The following is a 17,712-nucleotide window of genomic DNA, read 5'->3' as shown; positions in this document are numbered from 1 at the left end:
AGATGCCAACAGTTACAGCTTCAGTACAGCCTGGGTACCTTTTAGATTAGATGCCAACAGTTACCGCTTCAGTACAGCCTGGGTACCTTTTAGATTAGACGCTAACAATTACCACTTCAGCACAGCCTGGGTACCTTTTAGATTAGACGTTAGCAGTTACTGCTTCAGTACAGCCTGGTTACCTTTTAGAAGTTAACAGTTACCTCTCGTTACCACCTCTTCAGACCTCACAATTTCAGCAGATGGATGGATGAGTCTACACATTAGAGTTTACTGCATAAATCCAAATTGCCCACTACATCTTGGGAAGGGCGTTTCTTCGCCAACAGAGGTCATTGCAGATCTCTGGACTAGCTGGAGTTATGGATTGACTATGCTCTTGTCGCTGACATGTATTTACGAGCATTCTGTTGTGATACTCCTTCACCCTCCAGTGGCCCCACCCCTGCTACCCTTAGGCTAAACTCAAACTCACAGCCTCAGCCCCCCCCCCATGCTAGGTTTACCAGCTGTAGACCGGGTTGCACAGCTTCCCAAATCCGTCACTTTTCCCCTAGGACTTCCGGGATGTGTATCTCGTCAAGAAGATTCTCTATTCCAAAACTAGAAGTGGTCTACTTGCCTCTTATTTCAACACTGTTGTGGGCCCCTCAGTCTACTTGAAATGTATGTGTATTGTGTGGTTTAGGCACCTGCCTTTTCCCAGTACCTCTAGCTCCTTCACAGGTGACTTCCCAAGAACAACCCCAACATACAACTGATCTGTCTTGGTTGAGCTCTTACTGTACTGTTTTCCAGTATGAAATAGAAACCATCTCATCCTTGCCACTTTGCAAACCATGTTTGCCCGTGAATTTCTGAGCCTGGTGCAGCTGTGTTAATCTAAGGGACGCTGCCGCCTCTCCCTCCTATAGGACCTCGTGTACAGCCACTGCCTTCACGCTGAAGCATCCCTTCTTATGGGATCTGAAGACGCAGGTTTAGGACGCTCAGAATCTTACAAGACTCACAAAGCCCCTCCCGTGGGCCATCTGATAATAAACAGTTCGTGGGAGACTTTTGCTGTGCCAAGGTGCCAACAGGCTATGAAGAAGCTCCAGGATGTACATTTCTTGAGTGGGTCACCCATGCTAGGGGGAGGAGGGCTTTCTGGTGATGCAGCTGCCTTCAAGTTAAGTGACCCCCATAAACTCACCAGTGAATTCCAGGATAGCCAGAGTTACACCGAGAAACCCCATCTCAAAACACAAAAAGGAAAAGAGAAATAGACAGGAATATAGGTTGTTTTGTCTACTCGAGTATTTCATATTCTTCATTGAACTGTGTAGCCTCTTGTACAGGACTTATCGTTCCCATTTGCCCCCTTCGGTAGCAGGGATCGTTCAGATTTCAGCCCAGGTGAATCTCGGCACACTGTACTGTAACTTGAGCCTCGGTGCTTGCTGAGGCTTTCTGGTGATTAACAGACCATAATAAAAAGGTGTCCATGGGCTGGGGAGGACTTGGGCTCAAGTTCCAGCAACAGCATGAAAGCTCACAACCGTTCGTGACTCTCAGTTTCAGGGAATTCAACGGCCTCTTCTGGCCTCCAGCAGGGCACGCACGGTACATGGGCACACATGCAGACAAAAACACGCATACACACACAAAAAGAAACCTTTTTTAAAAATTGTAAAGGTTTTGTCTGTTCTCAGCCTGGCAATAAAAACAAGTGGTGGTCTAAGGCGGTATCTCCTAGTTCTATAGACTGACCTGTGCTTTTTCTCCACTCAATGCTTCAGGAACTGTTCAGGGTGAGTTAAATGGATTGCGTTGAATTAAATGGAAAAATCCTACTTTGTCATTAGAAACAAAAACTAGAGAATTCAAGAAAAGTATGGAAAGAGATGAATATGGTTACTTCCAAGGAACTCCTGGAGGAGGCAGGGTTAACTGCATTCACCACCGTCCCTAGCTTTGTAGGACCCCAACTACCCACAGTGTAATTACTAAAGTAAAATATGTTGGGAATAGTGTTGTTGGTAGTGACAGAGGCCTCCATGATGACAGATGTAAGCACAGTATGGAGTGTGGAAAGAAACCACACAGGGCTTCGTCATCAGATGAGTCTGTGTTGAGGAGAGTTCCAGATCAAACTGGCATCCTGCTTCTAAGCAACTTTCTGTAATTGTAACTATGGAAGAAACACACTGATTAGACAGTCATAAACATGTAGTTACACGAGAAAACAGGGTGCAGTGAGGTGATTTCAGGAAATTAAAAAGCAAGGGATCAGGCTTTGGCGTGATGAAACAAGCCAAGAAGATGACAGCTTACAGAAGACAAGGACCTCCCTGACTGAAAAGTAACCGTGGGGGTTCCGGCCATAGCGTGGTGTGCCAGCAAAAATGATGGTGACGTGAACTGTGCTGGCAGCAGCTCGGGTGAAGAGTGAGCCTGTAGATCCAGAGACAGCAGATGCAGACTTCCCAACAGAATGCGGGAAGAAGTGAGAGACTGCAGATACCCTGCACAGCCGCCGCCAAGGCAACAGTGATCACCTCTACGCCATCTCACTGTAGCTGACGAGGACAACTTGAGAAACTGAAGCTAAATTGTCCTTTTAGTAGTAAAGAAGACAGAGACAGTAAGAACTGCAAGGAACTGCCCCGCATCCCCCGCCTTGGCTCTTCCTGGGCCTGCTCCAAGCCTAGAGTGGACCGGCCCTGGCAGAAAGGGCCACCCCGAGACCGGCCGCACCTCAGTCTTGCCTCTCTCTGCCCTCCAACACAAATTGCAGAAACCCCACAAACTCATGGAAATTGAACAATGCTCAATTAATTGCATCACTCCAGGGTAAGGAAGAAATAAAGAAAGAAATCAAAGACTTCCTAGGATTCAATGAAAATGAAGGCACAACATACCCAAACCTATGGGACACTCTGAAAACTGTTCTAAGCACTAAGTTCATAGCACTAAGTGCCCACATGAAGAAACTGGAGGAAAGCCACACTAGAGAATTAACAGAAACCAACAGCCAACATCAAACTAAATGGAGAGAAACTCAACGTAATTCCTCTGAAATCAGGAACAAGACAAGGCTGTCCACTCTCTCCATATCTCTTCAATATTGCACTTGAAGTCCTGGCTAGAGCAATAAGACAACAAAAGGAGATCAAGGAACTACAAATTGGAAAGGAAGAAGTAAAACTTTCACTATTTGCAGATGATATGATAGTATGCATAAGTGACCCAAAGAATTCTACCAGGGAACTCCTACAGCTGATAAACACCTTCAGCAAAGTGGCAGGATACAAGATTAATTTAAAAAAAAAAATCAGTAGCCTTACTATATATAGACGATAAATGGGCTGAGAAAGAAATCAGAGAAACATCACCCTTTACAATAGCTAAAAACAACATAAAATATCCTGGAGTAACTTTAACCAAACAAGTGAAAGAACTGTATCACAAGAACTTTGAGTCTTTAAAGAAAGAAATTAAAGAAGATACCAGAAAATGGAAAGATCTCCCATGTTCTTGGATAGGTAGGATCAACATAGTAAAAATGGCAATCTTGCATATATCAATCTATAGATTCAATTTAATTCCTATCAAAATACCAGCACAATTCTTCACAGACCTTGAAAGAACAATAATCAACTTTATATGGAAAAACAAAAAGACCCAGGATAGCCAAGACAACACTGTACAATAAAGGAACTTCGGGAGGCATCACCATCCCTGACTCCAAACTCTATTATAGAGCTATAGTCCTGAAAACAGCTTGGTATTGGCAAAAAAATAGATAGGTAGACCAATGGAATGGAATTGAAAACCCTGATATGGACCCACATACCTACGAACCTGATTTTTGACAAAGAAGCTAATATTATACAATGGAAAAAGGAAAGCATCTTCAACAAATGGTGCTGGCATAACTGGATGCTGGCATGTAGAAGACTTCAGATAGATCCATGTCTATCACCATGCACAAAGCTTAAGTTCAAATGTATTAAAGACCTCAACATAAATCCAGCCACACTGAACCTCCTAGAACAGATAGTAGGTGGTACCCTTGAATGAAATGGTACAGGAGACTGCTTCCTGAACATAACACCAGTAGCATAGACACTCAGATCGACAATTAATAAATGGGACTTCCTGAAACTGAGAAGCTTCTGTAAGGCAAAGGACACAGTCAACAAGACAAAAAGGTAGCCCACAGAATGGGAAAAGACATTCACCAACCTCACATCTGACAGAGGGCTGATTTCCAAAATATACAAATAACTCAAGAAGCTAGTCACCAAAACACCAAATAATACAACTAAAAAGTGGGGTACAGAATTCTCAATAGAAGAATCTAAAATGGCTGAAAGACACTTAAGTGCACAACATCCTTAGTCATCAGGGAAATGCAAATCAAAACAACTCTGAGATACCATCTTGCTCCTGTCAGAATGGCTAAAATCAAAAAATGCCCACTACAGTCTATGCTGGAGAGGATGTGGAGAAAGAGGAACAATACTCCACTGCTGGTGGGAGTTCAAACTCATACAGTCACTTTGGAAATCGGTGTGGCAGTTCCTCAGGAAAGTGGGAATCAGTCTGCCACAAAAGCAAGGAGTTCCACTATTAGGTATATACCCAAAAGCTGCACATTCATACAACAAGGACATCTGTTCAACTATGTTCACAGCAGCACTATTTGTGTAGTAGCCAGAACCTGGAAGCAACCTAGATGCCCCTCAACTACTGAAGAGTGGATAAAGAAAATGTGGTACATTTACACAATGGAGTACTACTCAGTGAGGGGGGGGGGGGGGCTGGACGACAATGGAATCTTGAAATCCGCAGGCAAATGGATGGCACTGGAAGAAACCACCTTGAATGATGTAACCCAGTCACAAAAGATAAACATGGTATGTACTCACTCATATATGGATTTTAGACATGGAGCAGGAGCGTGCCAGCCTACAATCCCACTGCCAGAGAGTCTGGAGCAGGGAGGACCCTAAGAGAGATATGCATGGTACCCTGAAGAAGGGAAATGGGACAGGATCTCCTAAGAAGATTGAGAGCACAGGGAGAGGGGAGAGGGGAGAGGGAGCTGGGAGAAAGAGAGGGGGGAGAAGAGGAGGAGAAAGGAGGGCATGAGAGAATGGGAAGATCGAGTTGGGGAAGAATAGAGGAGAGCAAGAAAAGAGATACCATAATAGAGGGAACCATTATAGGGTTAAAGAGAAATTTGGCACTAGGGAAATGTCCAGAGATCTACAAGGATGACACCAACTAATAATCTAAGCAATCGTGGAGAAGCTACATTAAATGCCCCCCCCATAATGAGACTGATGACTACCTTATATGCCATGCTAGAGACTTCATTCAGTAGTTAATGGAAGCAGAAGCAGATACCCACAGTTAAACACTGAGCTGAACTCCTGGAATCCAATTGCTGGAGTGATGAGCAAAGGAGTCAAGACCAGGCTGGAGAAACCCACAGAAACAGCTGACCTGAATAAAGGGGAGCTCATGGGCCCCAGACTAATAGTTGGAAAACTAGCACAGGAATGAGGGTGTCAGTTAGGAGGCCTGAGCAATGTATGGGGACTCTAGTAGTGGATCAGTATTTATGCCTAGTACAAGAATGGACTTTGGAAGCCATTCCACATAGAAGGGTACTCTCTTAGCCTAGACACACTGAGGTGGGCCTAGGCCCTGCTGCAAATGGTATGACAGACTTTGAAGATCCCCCATGGAAGGCCTCACCCTCCCTGGGAAGAAGAAAGAGGATGAATGGGATAGGGGGCTGGTAGGGGGCAGGGGAGGAGGAAAAGGAGGGGGAACTGGGATTGACATGTAAAACAAGCTTGCTTCTAATTTAAATAAATATTTTTTTAAAAAGTCAGCCAGTCTCCTGTCCTCTTGATGAATATGTATGTAGGTTCAGTTTATTTTGTTTTTAAAGGAAAGTATTTGAAAGAGTGAAGGAGAAACAATTCATTATTTAAAAAAAAAAAACAAACAACAACAACAACAAAAAAAAAAAACCAGAAAGCTTGATTCTTGGCTCTCCAGGCAAAATAGACACGACAAAGGAACACAAATTATCTGTATTAAATTGTATTTTCAGATTCCAAGGTTTGACATAGGCACAGAGAAAAGAACAAACTAAAGCTAGTATAAACAAGATCAGTTACAGAGCGACCTCTGAAATATCTTAGAAAATATACAGTAGTCACACTTTTTAAAAATATGATTGAGGAAAAATGTTTTAATTCAAGTCTTCTCAATCACTTGAAATACTTGTGAGCTAAACTCATACATTAAGGCAGATACTGATTTTTAAATACTCATTTAATTGATGAAATGTTTAACTTGCCATCAAAGGAGAAAGTTTTTAAAAAAGAAAGAAAACATTTTATTGCTACAAAGGTAACTGTACACAAAAGTTGTTAAGCCATCTTAAGCTAACTGCTATTCAATGTTAAAAAAAAAACAAATCAAAAACCCACAATCTGGACAAAATACTTGCCCCATCCTTCTCTTCTTAGAGTAAGTATTCAAAAACTGAATGCACACTTAAAGGTTCCCTCCGAGAGCAGCATTTAAGTTCAAATGATCACAACAGATAGAGGAACAATACATATCTGTGTCCTCAACACCAATAAGTAATAAAAACTAAGCTTAAAAATCATACAAACAATTTATCATATCTAAGTTTGGTATCTATAAAAACTAAACTGAAATCATCTGAACTTCATTTTATTAAACAAGTGCAAACATTTAGAAATTATATAAAACAAATTTTCTATGTGGAATGCATGCAACATGGTATCAATTCATTATCATAAGCTACTAAACGTCTTCCCTTTTCTACAGTAGGACAGAGGGTAAGGCTTGGCTCCTCCACTCAAGCTCAACACTAACCCGACTGCTCACACTGCTCAGCAGGACAGCCAGCAGACTCCTCCTTCCCCTCCTCCTCCTCCTCTGCTTCCTCTTCCCTGTCCTCATCCTCCCCTGATTCCGGCATTCCCTCCCCTCCCTCTATGTCTCCTTCTCCCTCCTCCACTCCGGCTCCCTCCCCTTCCTCCTCCCCTTCCACCTCCTCTGTCTCCCCTCCTTCCTCTACTTCATCCTCCTCCTCTGCCTCCTCTCCGTCATCGTCATCCTCCTCCTCCTCCTCTTCAACGGGTTCATCGATCTTGTCTTCGTCCTCTTCATCTCCTTCTATCTGCTGATCCTGGGGACGATCTTGAATTTCAAAAGGATTCTCGCCCTAAACAAGAGAAATTGACATTTACAGTCAACACGTGTGTTTCTATCAGTGACACTTGCTATATCAGGGAAATACATATTTGAAGTTCTTTTTACTTAGTGACAAAACTATGAAATATTTTGAAGTTATCTACTTCATTCCAATGTGAGTATATAATTTTTTAGTTATTTTACATACCATAAATTAGAACACTCAAAATGTCAAGATTTTTACTTTAATTTCTGTGGAAGTCAGAGGACAACTTCTGGTGTCACTAATCAGGACCCTCTGTGCACCATGACTTTTGAGGCAGGGTGTCTTAGCCTAACATTTGCCAATTAGACTAGGCCAGCCCACCAGAGAGCCCCAGGGATGCTCCCATCTCCACCTCCCAAGCACTGAAAAAACAGCACGCATTCCCATGCTCAACTTTCTTAACAGGGCTCTGGGCCTCAAACTCTGGTCCTGTTATTTGCACAGAGAGTAGTTTACCAAGTGAGGTAACTCTCAAGCACCAGGACATCAATAACTGCAATAACTGATCACTGATAATCTTAAGTTTTAAAAACATGGTGGACCTGGGAGTCACAGCCATAGCAGCTGTCCAAGATCCTGTCTCTAGACTCAACTTCCTATCAAGAGCCTGTCTCTAGAGTCAACTTCCTATCAAGAGCCTGTCTCTAGACTCAACTTCCTATCAAGATCCTGCCTCTAGACTCAACTTCCTATCAAGATCCTGTCTCTAGACTCAACTTCCTATCAAGATCCTGCCTCTAGACTCAACTTCCTATCAAGATCCTGTCTCTAGAATCAACTTCCTATCAAGATCCTGTCTCTAGACTCAACTTCCTATCAAGATCCTGTCTCTAGACTCAACTTCCTATCAAGAGCCTGTCTCTAGACTCAACTTCCTATCAAGATCCTGCCTCTAGAGTCAACTTCCTATCAAGATCCTGTCTCTAGAATCAACTTCCTATCAAGATCCTGTGTCTAGACTCAACTTCCTATCAAGATCCTGTCTCTAGACTCAGCTTCCTATCAAGAGTCTGTTTCTAGAGTCAGCTTCCCATCAAGTTGACAAAAAGCACACAGTGAAAGCTGTCAGGTACTGGAGCTCTTTCTTAAAATCCTAATTTCTACTCACTCTCAGACCTCCTGAATCAAAACTGCCAGGTAGAAGCTTAATAAGAAGCACTTCAGGATTAGGGCAGTGGTGGTGCACACCTATAATCCCAGCACTTGGGAGGCAGAGGCAGGTGATCTGAGTTCAAGGCCAGCCTGGTCTACAGAGTGAGTTCCAGGACAGTCAGGGCTACACAAGTTTGTTAATCCCAGAGTTGTGAAGGCAGAAACAGCAACCTCGATAAACAGGAAAGCCTCAGACCAACCACAGACCCTGTCTCAAAAACCAGGTGGATGGCTCCTGAGGTGACATACTCAAGGTTGACCTCTGGCATCCACATGCATGCATGCAAGCCATCGCAGGAAGTGTTCTCAATCTCACATGCACACATGCAAATAAAGCTAACGCCTTGATCTTCTAGGGGGTGAGAAAGGAATCGCTGCTCCCATTCTATGATCCCAGGATTAAAAAGAAAACAATGAGCTACCTTAAGCAAGACTGAAAGTAACCCTCTTCCCCGTGTGTGTGGTTCTGTCCTTATTTAGGATCACATGATGACTCTATCACCATTCACTTACACAATACTTCCTAAGAAGCTTTTGTCTGAAGTCTTACCTTAACGAAGCGCTCGTACCTGGCCTTCACGATTGGATTATTTAAGATGCTTGTTGCCGTCAGCACACTCTCTCTTTTTATCTGTTCCTTATAAGCCTGTGAAGACAGGACACAGTCTGATAACAGAGAGCCATGGTGTGAAAAGTTTATAGACATAAGTGGTATTTTACAAGTCCCTATATTTAAATGATTTTTATATTAATTAAACTATGAATAACTATCGCTGTTATGCTTGTAATCTAGATCATTCAAGAATTAAGACCATGAACTTTCATAAGTCAATAAAAATACAGCACTCCTAGGTATACTAGACATTTGGTTCCTATCCTTTTTGCTGTACGCTTCACACTATCAAAACAAAACAATCAGTCTGCTTCAAGGTTTCTAAGTTATCACAACAAGTATTATACAGAGGAAAAATGGTAATATAGTGTGTACAAGCAAGACACATGGCTGAGAGTGTGCCTAAGGGTCTGGGGTGTGTGAGCACCACTTCATCACAAAACACAAATTTAAGACTCAAATCTCTTCTATTTCAATTTAAACTTAAATCGTTAATTTTTAAGACTTCAAATACATTGTACAAAAGAACACATTTCCTACAACATAAGCACTCATGTTTTTTGAGGTAAAGTCAGCTAGATAAAGGCGGGCATAAAGAGCAGAGATACTCTGCAGTAAAGTCACGAGGCAGTGAGCTGTGCAGGGAGCTCCTATTCCAGAGTCACAGCAAATATAGTAAGGGCTGATACTAGTTTTAAATGCATTTTCCCAAACCAGCTGTAATAAATGCTAACTTTTCATTTTCAAATGTATTTTCTCCAACTACCAGAAAAATAGGCCAGTCATAATAAAAATTCCCTTTCCTATTTGTTCTAACACACACATACTCACAAAACCATTTTGTAGCAACTTAAAAAAATAACAGAAACTGCTTAACAACTATGATTTTCTGAATGCTTATTATTACCAGCCACCGTTTTATTAAGTGTCACATGTTAGTCAACTGAACCCTCAAGCAAAAAAGAATGGTGTCAGTCTCATCTTACAGATAAGAACAGTTACACAAGGACTTCTTTAACACCGGGATTCAAACCCAGAAAGCCTTGCCCCTGAGCCCATGGCCTCAACTGTGACACGGCTGCCTCCCAGCAGACACGTAGCTACTCAAACTGCAGACTAACACGACAACGTATAACACAACAGCCAGCGGAAAATAACAAGCTGGTGAAATTCAAGAATTCTATGCGGAGATTAAAAGCTTACCTGCTTCCCTTTGACGTGGTCGGGAGACTTTAGGTGCTGCTGCACGGAGCTGTGAAAGGCCGGGATGTACACGCTGCAAGCGCTACAGTGAACAGTCTCCACTTTCATCATGTGGTCGTCTGCGGTGATGCCTGCAAAGCAAGAGCCGGGAGACGCCTCAGCGTGGTCCTGACAAATCAGCTTCTCTCCCACTTGTCGTGGCTTCCCTCCTCCCAGGGCGGTCAAAGGGGCTGGGCTACCTATTGTGGATGCTGTAACCCAAACTCCGGCCCTCTGCAAGGCGCTCCAGGCCCGCATCACATCCCTCCATCTTGTTATTCACCAACGCTTAGAGCCCTTTTAGTCCATCTCCACAAAAAGCAGAGAGCTAAACGGGTGTTACTTTCAGTAAAATAAGAGTGTCCACTATTATGCGCGTGGGTACGCAGGAAAAGCAGAAAAGATGCTGTAAGGAACAAAACATCCGTCTTCAAAGTGATAATTCTAAGGGGACCCTGGCTGGAGCCACGGCTCTCGGGCGGCGGGAGCACTTGCCTGGCTCTTATTACAAGTGCTCTGTTTGAGTGAGAAGGCCCACAGAGGCTCTGGGGTTTGAACAACTGGTACCCTTCCGCGGTGCTGCTTGAGGGAGCATGTCACCCAAAGCCTTGCCCTGTTTGTAGTTTGCTTTCTGCCTATGTACAGTGTGAGCTCTTAGCCTCCTGTCCCTGCACCAGGCCTGTCACTTGCTGCCACACCTTGTGTGTGACAAGCCAACGAATTTTAGGTGATAAAAGAGAAAAAAAAAAAAGACTGACAAGCAGGGAGTAGATGGGAAACGCTACCAAGATGATCTAAGGAAAAATCACTGTGGGCGGGGCATGGTGGCTGGCGCCTGTAGTCCTAGCACTCGGGCGCAGAAGAAAGGCAGGCAGCACATTCGAGGCCAGGCTCTCTACTCGTCACTCTAGGCCAGAGGCGACGCAGTAAGACCGAATCTCAGAAAGAAACAAGGGACCACACGGTGACGGCAGAAGCTGCTGACTCCGTGTAACTAGCGAGACTAAGGAAGGGGCATCAGTGTGGACCAGGCGTAAAGAGCGCGGCTGCTGTCAGGAGAGATGATGCTCAGCACTGCAGCTGCTGCCTAGAAAACCCTGTGGAAAGACAGAGAGAAGGCAGGGGGCAGCGGGGTTGCCATGCTTTTGTCCTTTTGTTTTCAGTTTTAAAAGAACAGGCTTATAGGCTTCAGAGATGGAATCAAAAGAGAAGGGAAGGCTGAAACACACAACAGTCATGCGTGTGACTTTCACAGAACACACAGCTGCAGAGCACGCTCAGAGATTCCTACGGGGCTGAGCCTGCATCAGGCTCTGAGCAGCGGCAGCTCCAGGGCATCTCAAGGCCTCTTCTGGCCTCTGTGGACACCGCAGTTACAAACAACTCCCCTGCCCATATGATTATAGACAAAAGATAGAGACAGGCAGGCAGGCAGGCAGACAGACAGACAGACAGAGTTAAGAAAGACAGAGGGCAATTTAAAGAAATATCCCTCATCGAAAGCCATGGTTCTCAACCTGTGGGCCTTGACCCCTTTGGAGTTTCCTATATCACTATTTGTAAGTGTAGCACAATTACAGTAAGAAAGTAGCAATAGAATTATTTTATGGTTGGGGGGGGTCACCACAACATGAGGAAGGACTTTTCCTCTAGACCAGTGTTTCCTAACACTGTGACCCTTTATAGTTCCTCATGTTGTGGTGACCCCCCACTCATAAAAGTATTTTATTGCTACTTCACGACTGTAATTTTGCTACTATTATGAACTGTAATGCAAATATTTTTGGAGACAGAAGTGTGCCAAAGGGGCAGGAACCCACAAGTTGAGAATTGCTACTCTATACTGAAGAAAAAGAGGTAACTCGGCAACAATAAACTTGTAAGCATGAAAACAAGAAGTTAGCGAGTCTGCCCTGACAAGCCATCAGAGCTACAGCAAGTACAACTGCGACCTGCATCAGTCTCAAAGTCTCAGGTTATGATATAAAAGTACAAATGTAAATTTATAAAACAACTTGATAAATACTCACCTTCCATAACATCTTTTTCAATTATTTTGTAAGCTTCTGGGTGATTAAGTGTCTGTTGCTTACGAATAGATGCTTTTTTAAACTTATTCACCATACATTCCTAGAAAATAAACAGAAAGAATACAAACTGTTTCCAAGGAGCATCTACCACATGCTCAGCACCACACTAAACTGAATTAATCTCCTTTCACAAGAAACCCACAGTTTGCTTGAAGAGACTATCATGAAACACTGGAAACTGCTTACGGGCATCTGGATAAAGATTAGAAGCTGGACAGCACCCTTCTAATTAAGCGGGTGAATCATAAATGACAAGAGAGGACCCCGGTACAGGAAAGTAACAGGAACCAATTTTAGTAAGGACACAATTCTGCTAGGGACAAAGGTCTGAGTGAACCCTGCCCTGCTAACCCTCTACCTGCCCAAATCAATTCAGTAGTCCAGCTCAGCCACTCTTCCAAGTCCCCAGAGTATCTCTGCATTCTCCGCATTTCCACCCAAACAGACTATCTTGTGTACCTGTGAACGTTTTTGTTTTCAATTATAGTTGGCTCATTAACAGTAATGCTTGTGCTCTTCAAAATAATCTATTAAACTGACAATCACACAAGGAAAATACAAAGACACCAGACAATCGCCTATCTCCCTGGCTCAGCCTTCTGACTCTGCTACCTGGTAACAAATTCATTTAACTTCTATGGACATGATTTTCCAATCATTACTTGGAAAAAAAAAAAGAATTACAGAGGCTCATCTGAAATGAAGAATTAATGTACTGATCATACTTTCAGGCACAATGGATTCTACAGGGCTGACAGATGAATCCAAATCAACACACAATGACTAAAAGAACTCTTTTTTCTGACAACTTTCTCAGAAATGACTATGAAAAGTGATTCCTCACACTACAAATTCTAATATAGAATTAATATCTAATTAATTTAACAACTTTCCTAAATGAGCAGTTATTAAACTTTTAGAAACATAAAACGATGAGAGAAATTGTAAAAAGTGAAATAAATTCAGATCAAATAAAATGCTTCTCATTTCAAAAATACCTACTTACATGTAAAAACTCCATAACTACTTTGTCAAATTTGGTTTGCTTCTGAATGTGATCTAACGTTTCCTGGTGTGAAGGGCTTTCCAGATGCAGTTCAATGTCTTTCTCTTCAAAGGTTCGAAACTTACAAAATGAACATGTGAATGCCATTCTACAAAGAAAAGACATCTTCTTAAATATTACCTTATTTATTTAGATCATCTAAAACTAATTTTACTAGCTGAAATAAATTTCTTTTTGGAACTCTGAAATTAAGGAAGAGAAAAGATATTTTTTAATGACTATGGAAGTATAGTCATTAAAGTCCTTTGCATTTTAAGCCTCTGGGTATGAAAAGGACTAATAAGGTGATGACCTCAAGCCTCCGCCATTCAAAAGCTAAAGTTAATATAAAGAAGCATCAAGTTCCAAAACCCCACAACAAATTTTACACTCTGGCCCATCCTCGAGTATCTAAACCGTCAGCAAAGTCAGGCAGACACAAAACAATTATCCAATCCCATGGAGCTCTGGGGATGGTCGGTCCTCCAACAACAGCCAGGATGACTGACAGGCCCAGACTGCACAAATATATCTTATTTAGAAGATGAAAATCCACCCAGAATTAATTCCTCTATAACTTTCTTACTTTCTATGTATGCTGCTATTTTCCTTAAATGATGACAACAGTCTCCTAAATGGGTTCTGACTCAGTTTCCATTTTCCAAGGATCTTTTCATACTGCTATTAGACTTATTTGCTGAATTAACTTAGGAGTTAACTGCCCAATTTATACCATATCTCCATTTGTGATCTTGGACAAGTTATCTAGTTCTCTGGCTTCTGCAGTGTCCACAGAGGCTCCTGACAGAGTCATTCAGTTACTTAGCATTGCTTCCTACAGCAGGTGTTAAAACATCACTGCTTAAACGCCTCCCTGACTCCCTAGCACTCAAAGATGCCTTCAGCTGCTCTCCAGAACGCTCCCTAATCTACTCTCTATTTATCAATGCCCACTCATCTCTTTTGACAATACATAGCACACACTGTGTCTTTATTAAATGTTTTAAATATGTTACACTTTTAAATCATTAATTCTTTTCAATCCAGTTTTCAACGTTTGAAATAAACACGTACTTCTTTGCTTTTACCTTAGAACACGTGATCTACCTGGACTGCTTCACACAATTCTTGCAATTCTACCATTCTTAGAGCAGTTCAAACACACCTCCATCGTGTTGCCTCCTGGAATTTACTGCCACTCTGATCTAGAAGTTGTATTTCTCTTCTAGCTGCATGTGAGTACTTCTTACATACGCCCCTCACCTTTATCATATTGAGAGCATTTAAATAACAAGACCATCCCAAATCTTCCTAACAAAGGAAAACTACTAAAACTGCTCTGATAAAAAACTACACATGACTGCAGAGGCAATTCACTGGTAGTGCATTTCTTTAACATGTATTAGGTCCTGGTTTAACCATCAGTACTTTTCTTTAAGCCTAAGATACTGTAGGGTATTTTAAAGATCCATAGTCTATAAAATGATAATTCAACTAAAATTGTAATGTTATACGGAAAAATGCAAATTGCAATGTTTGTTCTATTAACACAGTTATCACATTCAAATGTATTTTCAGATTTTAATGAAAAAAGTACTCATAGAATAATTAAATATAAATGTTAACCTTACAATGCACAGTCATATTTAGACTCCTATATATTTATTCATTCCCACAATACATTAACAAATCTATTGTCTATGCCAATCGGGATTTAAAGAGATAAGTAGGGGAGGGACAAAGACAAAAAACAAGGGTCCTGCTAAAACTATAACTGCACCACCCAGTCAGACACCCCCCGCCCCCCCCCCACCCCCCGTCCTCCAGAGTCTGCTCCAGCGAGTCTCCCTGGCCTTTTTTTGCCAGAACACTCCCTACCTACCTGTCATTCCACAGGCTCCTCCATGCCACCTCCAACCTTTGCAAAACCCACCCTGATCCCAGTGCACCTCCCTTCGTGCCACTCGGTTTCCAGCCTTTATGTCCAGGCAATCCATCGGCACATCCTCTCCTGCCCCAACCTGTTCTCTCCGTATCAGACTTACAACTGACAAAAGAAGTCCACGTGCCCACATCTCATTGCAAAAATACACGCCTAGATGAACGCCAGGACACAGAATTGAAAAGAACAACCATAAACTTCATCAAGGAATTCTAGAAGTTTAAAGGAGACACAAAGAAACATCTCACTGAAATTAAAGAAACAGAATTTAAGGAAAACAAATCCTCAGTGTTGCCCAAGAAAGCACAGACAAGGCTGAAGGGATGATGATGGCAATCCAGACTTGAGAATGGGATTCGACAAGGAAAAAGACACAATAAAGAAGACCCAAGGTAAAATGAATATGGAAATGAAATCTCCAATAGCACAACTAGATCTCAAAGGGAAACTTTACACGTGGAAAGAATCAAACAGAAGATAAGGATATAAAGTAGAGGACCTGAACCAAATAAACAAAAACAAAAACAAAACCACAGAAAAAGTGGAATGCCATGAAATAGTCAAACCTTAAATTATAGACACAGGAAAGGCAGATGAATCCCAAGTCAAATGGCATTGACCAAATAATCAAAAAGATTATAAAAGAAAAACTTTCCCATACTAGGAAAGACACACCCATACAAATACAAGAAGTACACAGAACACCAAACAGACTAGACCAGAAAAGAAATTCCCTATTGGAATATATAGATCACAAGGAAAGTGAATTGAAAGCTACAAGAGAAAAAATACAAGTCACATATAAAGGAAAACCTGTAGAAACCAGCTGGTTTCTCAAAGGAAACTATGAAATAAGCCCGAAGCAATACATTTCAAGTCCTAAAAGACTATGTCAGCCAGCCCAGACTAATATACCCAGCAAAACTCTCCATCATGATTGAAGGAGGAAGAAAAACTTTCCACAGTATACACAGCATAAAACATGACCAAACCTAAGGAAAACACAGGAAGCACTAATTTGAGCTGAAGAGAAGAACGGGCACAGCCTGGTCTACAGAGTGAGTGCCAGGACAGCCAGGGCTCCAGAGAAACCCTGTCTCAAAACAAACAAACAAACAAACACACACACACACACACACACACACACACACACACACACACACACACACACACACACGGGAATTTCAATACCCCATTTTTTCCCAATAAACAGGTCATCTCAAACAAGAAAATAGAGAAACATCAGATTTAATTAACATCATACATCAAAAGGACTTAACAGATACACAGAATACTCAACCCAAACATCAAAGAATATACATTCTACCCAGAAGCACACTGAAACTTTGGTAAAAATAGAGCATAACCTGAGAAACAAATATTTACAAATTCAAAAGTACTGAAATCACTCCTTATATCCTGTTTGACCACCATGCAATAAAATATGAAGCTGACAGCAAGTATCCATTTCTGAAGACAAGAGAAAGGAGAAATCATGGAAGAAATAAAAAATTTTCCTGGAGTTAAATAAAAATGAAAACACAGTAAAAACCTCCAGGATACACTGAAAGCAGTCCTATGAAGGAAATTTATAAGTCTAAGTATCTAATAAGAATAATGCAAGTCAAGAAATTTGGAAAAAAGAACAAACCAAATCCAAAGCCAATCAGCAGCAAGAAATAATAAAAATGAAAGATGAAATCAATGAAATAGAAACAAAAAGTACAAAGAATCACTAAATCTAGTCTATTTAAGAAGATATCCAAGATTGACAAACCCATGGCTCAACCAACCAAAAGAAAAAGAAAAGAGGACAAATTAACAAAATCAGAACTATCAAGGAAATATTACAACAGACACCAAAGAAACTCAGAATATTGCAAGGGAATATTTCTAAAACACATACTCCACTAACCTGGGAAACCTAAAACACATGGATGAATTTCTACATTCTGCCAGACCACCAATATTAAGCCAAGAAGTCAGTAACCTAAATGGACTCATACCAAATGAGAAATGAAATAGTAAAAAGAGCTTTCCAGCTAAAACAAAAGTTAAAAAAAACAAAGAATAAAAAAGAAACACGCAAATAATCAATCACAGCAGAATTCTACAAATACTACAGCAAATCATTCTTCAACAAAAAACATTCAACAAAGAATTCTTTAACCCAATTCAAAAGAACAGAAACAGAAGGAGCAGTCAAAACTCCTACTAAGTGTCACTCTGAGAGTAAAACCATAAAGACAGCACCCCACCTCCTTCAAAAAATAAAATAAAATAAACTACAAGCTAATATCCCTGGTAAACATACACTCAAAAATACTCAATAAGGTATCTGCAAATAGA

The 17,712-nt window shown here is 41.5% G+C and overlaps 1 protein-coding gene across 1 annotated transcript in view; it reads right to left on the bottom strand.

The window, feature by feature from the left end:
- Positions 1–6,089: 6,089 nt before the first annotated feature.
- The window catches only part of Znf326 (zinc finger protein 326), a 39,542-nt gene continuing 27,919 nt past the window's right edge, over positions 6,090–17,712 (bottom strand). Inside the window, exons 8-12 of the mRNA XM_021231393.2 lie at positions 13,383–13,530; positions 12,317–12,416; positions 10,248–10,378; positions 8,982–9,077; positions 6,090–7,264 (exon numbers count right to left, since the gene is read on the bottom strand). Coding sequence (XP_021087052.2) covers positions 6,908–7,264; positions 8,982–9,077; positions 10,248–10,378; positions 12,317–12,416; positions 13,383–13,530 — 832 coding nt within the window. The 3' untranslated portion in view covers positions 6,090–6,907. The remainder of the gene's footprint in view (positions 7,265–8,981; positions 9,078–10,247; positions 10,379–12,316; positions 12,417–13,382; positions 13,531–17,712) is intronic.

This window comes from Mesocricetus auratus, unplaced genomic scaffold (genome assembly GCF_017639785.1).
Source record: "Mesocricetus auratus isolate SY011 unplaced genomic scaffold, BCM_Maur_2.0 Super-Scaffold_100031, whole genome shotgun sequence".
Classification (NCBI taxonomy): Eukaryota; Metazoa; Chordata; class Mammalia; order Rodentia; family Cricetidae; genus Mesocricetus; species Mesocricetus auratus.
The sequence above is the reverse complement of the archived record's forward strand: the minus strand, read 5'-3'. Positions and strand labels throughout refer to the sequence as shown.